The sequence below is a fragment of the Lithobates pipiens genome, unplaced genomic scaffold, assembly GCF_037356315.1.
Source record: "Lithobates pipiens isolate NorthernLeopardFrog02 unplaced genomic scaffold, aLitPip1_a1.2 Scaffold_1, whole genome shotgun sequence".
Classification (NCBI taxonomy): domain Eukaryota; kingdom Metazoa; phylum Chordata; class Amphibia; order Anura; family Ranidae; genus Lithobates; species Lithobates pipiens.
In genome coordinates this window covers 94,486,210-94,497,902 of record NW_027507685.1, presented here as the reverse complement: position 1 = coordinate 94,497,902, position 11,693 = coordinate 94,486,210, and the positions used below count along the sequence as shown (strand labels likewise).

The 11,693-nt window shown below is 47.6% G+C and overlaps 1 protein-coding gene across 1 annotated transcript in view; it reads right to left on the bottom strand.

Moving 5' to 3' along the window:
* Positions 1–7,219: 7,219 nt before the first annotated feature.
* F8 (coagulation factor VIII) overlaps positions 7,220–11,693 on the bottom strand; it is a 278,437-nt gene continuing 273,963 nt past the window's right edge. The window contains exon 26 of the mRNA XM_077465186.1: positions 7,220–7,809. Coding sequence (XP_077321312.1) covers positions 7,666–7,809 — 144 coding nt within the window. The 3' untranslated portion in view covers positions 7,220–7,665. The remainder of the gene's footprint in view (positions 7,810–11,693) is intronic.

The following is an 11,693-nucleotide window of genomic DNA, read 5'->3' as shown; positions in this document are numbered from 1 at the left end:
GCTCCTAGCTCACCAACAATTCAATAAACATTACCATAAACATCAACACAGGGTTAATTAGCCCAAACAACAATGTGTGGAATACCATTACAAGCCAGACTAGACTCATTTACATTATACAAGCAAAGAGAAAGGTGGCTGGAGTTCATGACATTAGCATCTGACACTGTGTGTCCCAACAGCACGAGGCAACACACATTATATAAACAGCATTGAATCTGACTAGCACAGATTATAGTGGGGTTCTCATTCACCCTGTGCCCCTTAAAATCCAGGGCCCATAATCAGTCGACAAGAGGCTCACATTCAGTCCTCTCAAAAAGCCTGTGTCCCGGCTAGGTCTGTCACAGTCTTCTACTGCATTATCAATACTTGGCATTTTGGTTCTAATAAATCAGTCCATGTTGAGCAGCTAAGCAACTCTAGTCTTTTTTCGTGCTTGTGAGTGGTTGGAATATCTGATATCTATATTCAGACTTAGGAAGCGGTATACTGACGGAAGCACTCAATCGGAGTGTGGGATTGGTTCCGTCACACCAGGATTCTTCACCCTGTATATAGCGTGCACGTGGATTCTTCACCCTGTATACAGCACATATCTGCATTCTGCACCCTGTATACAGCACGCGCCTGGACTCTGCACCCTGTATATAGCACATATGTTCATTCTGCACCCTGTATATAGCACATATCTGGATTCTGCACCCTGTATATAGCACATATCTGGATTCTGCACCCTGTATACAGCACACGCCTGCATTCACATCCTGTATAGAGCACATATCTGCATTCTGCACCCTGTATATAGCACATAACTGCATTCTGCACCCTGTATACAGCACGCACCTGCATTCTGCACCCTGTATATAGAACATATCTGCATTCTGCACCCTGTATATAGCACATAACTGCATTCTGCACCCTGTATATAGCACACACCTGGATTCTGCACCCTGTATATAGCACATATCTGCATTTTGCACCCTGTATACAGCACGCACCTGGATTCTGCACCCTGTATATAGCACATATCTGGATTCTACACCCTGTATACAGCACATGCATGGATTCTGCACCCTGTATACAGTACGCGCCTGGATTCTTCATCCTGTATACAGCACATATCTGCATTATGCACCCTGTATACAGCACGTGCCTGGATTCTGCACCCTGTATATAGCACATATCTGCATTCTGCACCCTGTATATAGCACATATCTGCATTCTGCACCCTGTATACAGCACACGCCTGGATTCTGCACCCTGTATATAGCGCATATATGCTTTCTGCACCCTGTTTATAGCACATGCCTGGATTCTGCACCCTGTATATAGCACATATCTGCATTCTGCACACTGTATATAGCACATATCAGCATTCTGCACCCTGTATACAGCACGCGCCTGGATCCTGCAGCCTGTTTATATCACATATCTGCATTCTGCACCCTGTATACAGCACGCGCCTGCATTCTGCACCCTGTATACAGCACGCGCCTGCATTCTGCACCCTGTCTATAGCATATAATTGCATTCGGTGATGGACACAACAATCACCCTGACCCCGCCCCCCTCAGACCAGCACAGGGGTAGACACAATACTCCAGCCTCTTCTTACATCAACCCCCCAATCAGGTCAGCTACACTATACACATGGCAGGGGTAGGGGTTACACAGCAATCACCCTGACCTGACTCCCCCCCTCAGACCAGCACAGGGCAGGGGTAGACACACTCCTCCAGCCTCTTCTTACATCACCCCCCCCCCCCCCACAATCAGGTCAGACAGCTATACAATACACATGGCAGGGGGAGGGAGTGGTGGACATAGCAATTACACTGACCCCCCACCTTAGACCAGCACAGGGGTAGACGCAATTCTGCAGGCTGCAGCCTCTTCTTACATCAACCCCCCCCCCCCCCGCCCCAGTGGATAGAGATGGCAGACACACATAGGCAGCAGTGGTGGGTGGAGGCGGAGCTAGCAGGATGGAATACAGTAACTCACTGGACAGTCTCGACCAGTTCATTGCGGCCGCTGCGCTGGGGGGTGTTCTAAAAAAAAACTAAAGTGAAAATGAGCAAACAGAGACAACAGGGATGCCCTTGGGATGATCAGATGGTGTCACCCCGACTCGGGTGTGGAACGCACCCCCATAGCAAAGTCAGTCGGCCACTGACACCCCCCAAAATGTGGCACCCAGGGCACACCCCCAGCCCCCCTATTGGTACGCCCCTGCTCTGCGAACCCTGATGTAAAGGGGAACACTGATGTAAAGGGCAATGCTGCAGACCCTGATGTAAGTGGGAACTCTGAAGTAAATGGGAAGGCAGTGGACTCTGATATAAGGTGGTCTCATGTGACCAGAGCACCCCTTACATCAGAGTTCTTCCTTAGATCATGCTCTGTAGCATTTTTACATCTGAGTTCCCTTGCACTGTAAGGGAGAAGAATCCTGTGGACTCTGATGTAAAGGGGAATGCAGAGAAATGTGATCTGGGGGGGAGAGAGAGAGAGACTCTGGTGACCAGAGACCACCTTCGGCAGAGTGAATACACTAAGGGGGAGGGTGTTACTGAGATGATGGGAAACCTTTATATCAGTGCCCTCCTACATAATTGTATTCACTCCCCCCTTACATCAGTGACCCCCCCCCCCCAGACTGGCCTGACGGCACTATCACTGACCTCCCCCCAGTGCAGCGTGCAGGGCTCAGTTAGATGGCTCCAGGTTGGTGGTTCTGGTTTTTATTTTATAGTCTCTTCTCCACAGTCCATACACATCTGACTCCTCCCGTAATCCCAATCCTGGCGGTGCTCTCACTCTTGATTCCTCTCCAGACTCCCCCTAATAGACTGCAGACATGTTAAAAGACAAGAGATAATCAGAGATTGTAGACAGGATACAAGAGACGGTTAGAGGCTGCGGACAGGATACAGGAGGTGGTTAGAGGCTGCAGACATAGTACAAGAGGTGGTCGGGAAAATGTGCACAGGATACAGGAGGCAGTCAGAGGATGTGGAAATGGTACAGGTTGTGGTCAGAGTATGCAGACATGTAGGGGGAGCAAACAGAGGGGTTCCCCATGTAAAGGGTGCACACAGAGGGATCAGTCATGTAGGGGGATCACACAGTGGGATGAAGTCCTTATAAGAGCTGTCACAGGAGGGCCCTCACACAGGACACATGGCAGGCAGGGCAGTGATGTGTGCACACACAGGGTGTTCAGGTTCCTGTTCTTAGGGGAGGTGGGGTCCTGATCCCCAGGGCAGATGGTGTCCCTAGGTGAGATGAAGTCCTCGTTCCCCGTGGAGATGGAGTTCTTGCCCCCAGGTGAGATAGGATCCCTGTCGCAGAGTGAGAAAGGGGTCCCTGTCCCCAGGGGAGAAGGGGTTCCGCAGGGGGTCCCTGTCCCCAGGGGAGAAGGGGGTCCCTGTCTGCAGGAGAGAAGGGGGCCCCTGTCCCCAAGAGAGAAGGGGGTCCCTGTCCCCAGAAGAGAAGGGGGTTCCTGTCCCCAGGAGGGGAGGGGGTTCCTGTCCCCAAGGGAGAAGGGGGTTCCTGTCCCCAAGGGAGAAGGGGGTCCCTGTTTCCAGGAGAGAAGGGGTCCCTGTCCCCAGGAGAGAAGGGTGTCCCTGTGCCCAGGGGAGAAGGGGGTTCCTGTGCCCAGGAGAGAAGGGGGTCCCTGTCCCCAGGAGAGAAGGGGGTTCCTGTCCACAAGAGAGAAGGGGGTTCCTGTCCCCAGGGGAGAAGGGGGTTCCTGTCACCAAGAGAGAAGGGGGCCCCTGTCACCAAGAGAGAAGGGGGTCCCTGTCCCCAGGGTGGAGAAGGTTTCCCTGTCCTCAGGGGGGAGAAGGGGGTCTCTATGTTGGGGAGGGGGTCCCTGTCCTCAGGGGGGAAGGGGGTCCCTTAGAGGGGGCAAGAGGGTCCCTGTCCTCATTGGGGGGAGAGGGTCCCTGTCCTCAAGGGGGATGGGGGTCCCTGTTCTCAGGGAAGATGGAGTGGGATATGGGATGGTCTCACTTACCATGACATGCAGGTTCCTCATTTATGGTCCACTGGGCTCCCTCCAGCAGCACGGATGGGCGATCAGCATATCCCCAGGGAGCACAGCTACGGCTTGACAATCTGGCAGCAATTGATGGGTACAGTAGCTGCGTTTGATGGCACAGTGTGACAGACCTAGCCGGGACACAGGCTTTTTGAGAGGACTGAATGTGAGCCTCTTGCCGACTGATTATGGGCCCTGGATTTTAAGGGGCACAGGATGAATGAGAACCCCACTATAATCTGTGCTAGTCAGATTCAATGCTGTATATATGTATATATAATGTGTGTTGCCATATTATCAATAGACTGAATCACACTGTTGGGACACAAGCTGTTAGATGCTAATGACATCAACTCCAGCCACCTGTCTGTTGTGTAAATGAGTCTAGTCTGGCTTGTAAGGATATTCCACACGTTGTAGTTTGTGCTAATTAACCCTGTGTTGATGTTTATGGTTTATGGTCGTCTTGTTTTGGGCTTGTAAGCGGTTGGAATATCTGATTGGAGTCAGATTGGAGGAAGCGGGATATACTGATGGAAGCACTCAAAGTGTGGGATCGGTTCTGTTACACACAGTGGTGGCAATTTATGGGCACAGTGGTTGCGTTTGATGGGCACAGTGAGGCATTTAATGGGCACAGTGAGGCAGCCATTGACGGGCACAGTGACTGCGTTTGATGGGCACAGTGAGGCATTTGCTGGGCACAGTGAGGCAGCGTTTGATGGGCACAGTACCCCACCGCTGTCTTCTGGGGCACACACAGGCCCCAGAAGACAGCAGGGACCAGTGAGGATGCGCAGCGCGACTCACGCATAAGCAGTAGGGAACCAGGCTGTGAAGCCGCAAGGCTTCACTTCCTGATTCCCTTACCGAAGATGGCGGTGCCTCCACCCGGGAGCCAAGGGACAGATCATAAGGGTAAGTGTCCATATTTTAAAAGTCAGCAGCTTCCACCCAAGCAGGTCTGTGGTACCTGTTTCCCGAATGGCCAAAGCGTCAGGCGATCCTACTGGATGCTTAGCGCTATGGCGGGAGCCCTTCAGCCCTTCCTTCTCAGAAGGAGAATTGCCAGCTCCTATCTCTCTCCAAAGTGACTCACCTGTTGATGATCCTGCTCGTCAGTCCTTCCTACTTAAGCCGTCCAATCCAGAGGATCTCTGTCTTCGCCTTGGTCAACATCATAGAGACTATCCCCTGCGTTCCTGTTTAACCACTTGCCGACTGCTGTCGGCATATATACATAGTTACATAGTGAGGTTCAATAAAGACACCAATCCATTCAGATCAGCCAGAGTGAGTGTCTGCAATTGTCCCTATCCCAGTACATTGCACTCTCATATCGGTCCCTACCCTCAAGGAGCCCACAATCCAAGGTCCCCATTCATATACTAGGGCCAATTTGGGACAGAAGCCAATTAACCTACCTGCATGTCTTTGGAGTGTGGGAGGAAACCGGAGTACCCAGAGGAAACCCACGCAGGCACAGAGAGAACATGCAAACTCCAGGCAGGTAGTGTCGTGGTTGGGATTCAAACCAGCGACCCTTTTTACTGCTAGGAGAGAGTGCTAACCACTACACCACTGTGCCGCCTTAAGGTGCCCTATGTGGGCAGAATGGCACAGCTGGGCAAAGTAACGTACCCCTACGTTACTTTGAAATTCCCGCCGTTGGCGCGCCGACCGCAAGCTACGTTACTGAGCCCACGTGACCCGCGGTCTCCATCGTGTCACAGAGCTCTAGAACGGGGAGATGCCGATGGAAACAGCATCTCCCCGTTCTGCCTAATGACAGGACACTGATCGTCTGTTCCCTGTCATCCAGAGCAGCAATCAGTGTGATGTCACACAAGCCCATACCCCAGTCAGTTATAAACACTCCCCTAGGACACACTTAACTACTCCCCACCCCATAGTGGTTAACCCCTTCACTACCAGTGACATTTTTACAGTAATCAATTTCAAAGCATTGATCACTGTATTAGTGACAAAAATGTTTCAAAATTGCCCAATGTGTCCACCATAATGTCGCAGTCATGATAAAAAAAATCGCTGATCGCCGGCATTAATAGTAAAAAAATTTTTTATAAAAATGCCATAAATCTATCCCCTATTTTTTAGATGCTATAACTTTTGCGCAAACCAATCAATAAGCGCTTTTTTTTATCAAAAATATGTAGAAGAATATGTATCGGCCTAAACTGAGGGTAAAAAATGTTTTTTATATATTTTTGGGGGATGTTTATTATAGCAAAAAGTAAAAAGTAATGTTGCATTATTTTCTAAATTTTCGCTATATTTTTGTTTATAGCGCAAAAAATAAAAACCGCAGAGGTGATCAAATACCACCAAAAGAAAGCTCTATTTGTGGGAAAAAAAGGACGCCAATTTTGTTTGGGAGCCACGTTGCACCACTGCGCAATTGTCAGTTAAAGCGACGCAGTGCCGAATAGCAAAAAAGTGCTCTGGTCAGGAAGGGGGTAAATTCCTTCCGAAGCTGAAGTGGTTTAAGACTGGCTTTGCTGACATCCCTTCGGGCTCCAGATCCTGCTTGCTGTTCCACTACATTGATCTCTGACTTCTGGCTTGGCTGACTATCCGTTCCGGTTACTGGCTATGTTTTGACTACGTTTGTTTTTTTAACTTTTATTATTAAACAAGTGTGATTTAACTATACTTCTGTCTCGGCCTGTTTTCATGGTTTCTGACACATTCTCACCTGGGTGAGGATAACATGCCCGGACCCCACGCATGCACAGGAATGTCACAGGTCACTCCGGGATCCATTGTGACATTTAGGCGCATTTGCAAGGTCCTAAGAACTGCCTCCTGGGATTTCTACACCACTCATCCCAGGAGAACCCCCTGCCAGACATCACATTCCATTTCTGGGCATGTGCGAGACCCCGCAATCTGCTTCATGGGGTGAGTGACGTAGAAATCCCAGGAGGCAGATCGCAGTACCACGTGCAAAAAAACGGCAAAGGCATTCCTACCAGTTTACTGGCCGGGGTCCGTGGTGTATCTGGATATGCACAAGAGGTTCAGCGCATGCACAGGCATAGCGCAGGGCTCTGTAGACCCCTGAACAGAAATTAATTCAAGGTGGCGGGGCCGGACAGCAGCAGTGTAGGGAAAACTTTTCCTACAAAAACAATGCTGGACTCCATGGACTAGTAAACATGTTTTTTTTACTTTTATACAGGTACAATTTTTTAAGATGTAAACATTTTAATAGTAAGGGTTGGGTTTCTCTTTAAGCACATATTAATGTTTGTGGATTTTAAAGAGAAAACAATATTTTCAATTTAATTGGCCCATACAACAAAGTAAACTGGCCCTATTAATTTATTTTAATAATTATTGTACATTCGCTATCTAAATACATTCAAATCAAAGAGAGGCAGGTCTGGTTAGGCATTTTTTTAATTAACAAACTGTATGCTTATGGACACGGCCTTCAGGGTATGAATAGATACATGAAAATAATATTTTATATATATATATATATATATATATATATACACACACACATATTTATTTATATATATATATATATATATATATATATATATATATATATATATATATATATACACAAATTATATATTGCATACATATTATACTCCGCACCCCAAAACTTCCATCCTCAACGCAATGCCGCCCTTCCATTTCTCGGGGTGAAGTTTAAGAAATCGTGCTATACCAGGAGCCTCCATAGTGACCCACATTGGGGTGTCTGAGTCCTTGTTCCCAGGGAATATCTGAAAGACAAAGTGCAGAGTTTTCCTAATTTATTGAAAACCAGAAGGTGTAGCAAAGTAATATGTGAAGGATAAAGATAAAAGAAAAAAGGAAATACGATTTTTTTGGCACCCCATTACTGCTGACCGGTATATCTGCATAGATCCCCATTCTCCAAAGGATCCCCAAATTCCACATAGAGATACAGATGTATTATTTTCGGAGTTGCCAGATATCCTGATTTTGGTTATTTACCTTTCCCCCCCCCCAAGTAAAATCCTCCAAATGAAATAATCCTCAATAGGAAATTATTTTTTTAGGTTTTTTTTTGTTTTTACTGGCTCTGCATTCAAATGATTTTCTTGCATGCAAATTCGTTAAAACAAAGACACCGTGCAACAATGTTTTTATTCATTTTCAAGGAGTGCCAGTTATATATTTTTTTTCCAAGTAAAATCCTCCAAATTAAATAATTCTCAATAGAAAATGTTTTTATTTTTATTTATTTTTTCTGGCTCTGCATTCAAATCCTTTTCTTGCATGCACATTTATTAACCACTTCAATACAGGGCATTTATACACCTTCCTTACCAGACCAATTTTTAGCTTTCATCACTCTCACACTTTGAATGCCAGTTACTCAGTCATGCAACACTGTACCCAAACAAAATTTTTATCATTTTTTTCATACAAATAGAGCTTTCTTTTGGTGGCATTTAATCACCACTGGGTTTTTTATTTTTTGCGACATAAGTTAAAACAGAGCGAAAATTTTGAAAAAAAAACACTTTTTTTTAGTTTCTATGATAAAATTTTGCAAATAAGTAATTTTTGTTCATAAATTTGGGCCAAAATGTATACGGCTACATCTCTTTGGTTAAAATAAACCAAATTAGTGTATATTATTTAGTCTCTTTGAAAGTTAAAGAGTCTACAAGCTATGGTGCAAATCATTGAAAATTGATCACATCTGATGTACTGACGGCCTATCTCATTTCTTGAGGCTCTGAAATGTCAGGAAAGTACAAATACCCCCCCAAATGACCCCTTTTTGAAAAGTAGACAGTCCAAGGTATTTAGTAAAAGGCATGGTGAGTTTTTTGAAGTTGTAATTTTTTCCCACAATTCTTGGGAAAAAGAAGAATGTTTTTTTGTTTTTTGTTTTTTTTACAAAATTGTCATAATAACAAGTTATTTCTCATACACAGTGTGACAGACCTAGCTGGGACCGAGGCTCTTGGAGGGGACTGAATGCGAGCCTCTTGCCTTGTGATTATGGGCCCTCTCATTTGGGGGAATGGTGCTCTTTGTGAGCTGTATGCCTGGGGACCCCCGAGGTGGTGTTACTTGGATTCAGATCCATGTCCCCCCAAGACACACAGACTCTGGATATGTAAATGCCATATTAGCAATAGACTGAATAACACTATTGGGGCACAAACTCTTAGATGCTAATATCATCACCTCCAGCCACCTGTCTGTGTCTTGTATAATGTAAATGAGTCCATGTTAGCACTAAGCAAGTGTCGTCTTGTTTTGTGCTTGTGAGCGGTTGGACTATCTGATATCTATATTCAGGCTGGAAGGAAGTAGTATATGACGGAAGCACTCAATCGGAGTGTGGGATCAGTTCCGTCACATTGGTGGCAAGCAGTGGGACACTTCCTGCAGTCTGGAACAGCCAAACATCCACCTGGATCCAAGGTCTGGATAGCAGGAGAGGAGGAGAGGTACAGATACCAGCCGCCATGGAAAAGGAATTCAGAAGGAGGTTGCGATAGATGCAGCTACAGCACAGAGGACCAGTATCAGAGCAGATCCTGCTGCGATGGTTTGATTCTATTCGCTGCGGACTCTGTAAGGAAGTGCTAGCCTGTGAGCAGCGCCACCAGGGAAAGGTTTTCCCCTCCAACCAGGAAAGGTACTGGTCGCAATATGGATTGCGGGTGCTGTTTTTAGGAGAAAAACTGCACAAGGAGCAGATAGCTGAATTAAGCAGGCTGGTCTGGGCAGAGATGAAGCTGGATGAGAGTTACAGAGCCCTCCGGTGGCATGTATCCCAAGCATATCCCTGGATAGCGGATGACAGCCCAATGGAAGGCTTAAGCTACGGCGGCCTGGGACTGTTGTATGTGAAGCTGACAGGGCTCTCTAACTTTGGGAGTGATTTGGAGTGGCGGTTGGATGAAATCATGGATTACAGAAAAGAGATACTGAACGTCTCGGAAGTGCACTGAGTACTGGAAGACTTGGAGTTTCTGGCCGATCAGGAATGGGAGGTGGAGATCGCCTACAGATGGCTGCTAGACTCTGCTCAGTGCCAGGGCTGGGCTCCCTTTGCCTGGGACTATAAGGAAACACCAGTGGACAACTCTGAAATCCTGGCTGAAGAGTCAGCAATGTGGCAGAGTAACAGTGTGCTTTGCCAACCTGCCCCCGCAGCTATGGACGCGGAGGACTTTTGGCAGATGCAGCAAGTGCTGACTGACCTTCATGATCCTGTTTCTGCATGGGATGATCTTGGATGGATGAATGTGCCTGTCCAGTAGCATGCCGGAGAACCAGCAGTGGAAAATCTGGAGATTGCCATCCCCAAAGCTGAAGTGCTGACAAAAGGGCAAAGCTCTGCTAACCTCTGCTCAGCACCGATAGCATCTTCTGGGTTCCACAGACAGGAGATGGTGAAACTCTAAACCCAGACACCAGTTGCAGAGACAGGGGATTTGATAGACTTTTCTGCTGAGGAAGAAGAACTGGATGAGCCTCCAGCAGAAGAGCTGGTATTAGGGCCAAACTTTACTGTGCTCTGCCAAGCACCAACAGCAGTATCTCTGGAATTACAAGGAACTTCCCCAGCTGAAGCACTGGTCACCGGACAGAGGGTCCAAGGCCTCTGCCCCACATCTGTGGCAGTTCCAGGGGTTCAGGGTGACAAGGTAGTGGTCACTTCCCAGCAGCAGATCAGGATACAGGGGGAGAAGGGAGAGGATGTGTTTGTTGTCCCTCCCCAACAGTTGGCCAGGGTGGAGGAAGCAGTCTTTCCTCTCCAGCAAAGATCTGTGAACCTGGAAGACAGTGATAGAGAAATGTCATCCCAGCAGCCAGATGAGGGAACGGAAGAAAAGGAATCAGACGGCTCACCTTCCCCTTGGCAGTTACACCATTTGGGAGTGGAGGAAGCCAGCCTCCTGCCACAACAGTTAACCGGAGCGGTGGATGTGGAGTCCCCAGCAGAAGTGCTGGCAACAGGTCAGAGTGCTACCAACCTCTGCCCAGCACCGGCAACTGTGGAGTTACAAGAGACTCCTCCAGCTGAAGTGCTGGCCACCGGACAGAGGGTCCAAGACCTCTGCCCCACACCTGCAGTAGTTCTAGGGGCCCATGGTGAGAAGATGATGCAGTAATGCTCTGTTTGGGACACTTTATCTGGGGTACTGTGTGGATACCAGCATTAGAGGACTGGAACCCCTGACTAACTTTGGAGTCAACCCATCTTGGGTCTCCTCCTGTGTTAGTCTCCTGCCGAAAGGGGAGAAATGTGAAAGACATAGCTGGGACCGAGGCTCTTGGAGGGGAGCGAATGCGAGCCTCTTGCCTTGTGATTATGGGCCCTCGCATTTGGGGGAACGGTGCTCTTTGTGAGCTGTATGCCTGGGGACCCCCGAGGTGGTGTTACTTGGATTCAGATCCATGTCCCCCCCAAGACACAGACTCTGGATATGTACATGCCATATTAGCAATAGACTGAATCACACTATTGGGACACAAACTCTTAGATGCTAATATCATCACCTCCAGCCACCTGTCTGTGTCTTGTATAATGTAAATGAGTCCATGTTAGCACTAAGCAAGTGTGGTCTTGTTTTGTGCTTGTGAGCGGTTGGACTATCTGATATCTATATTC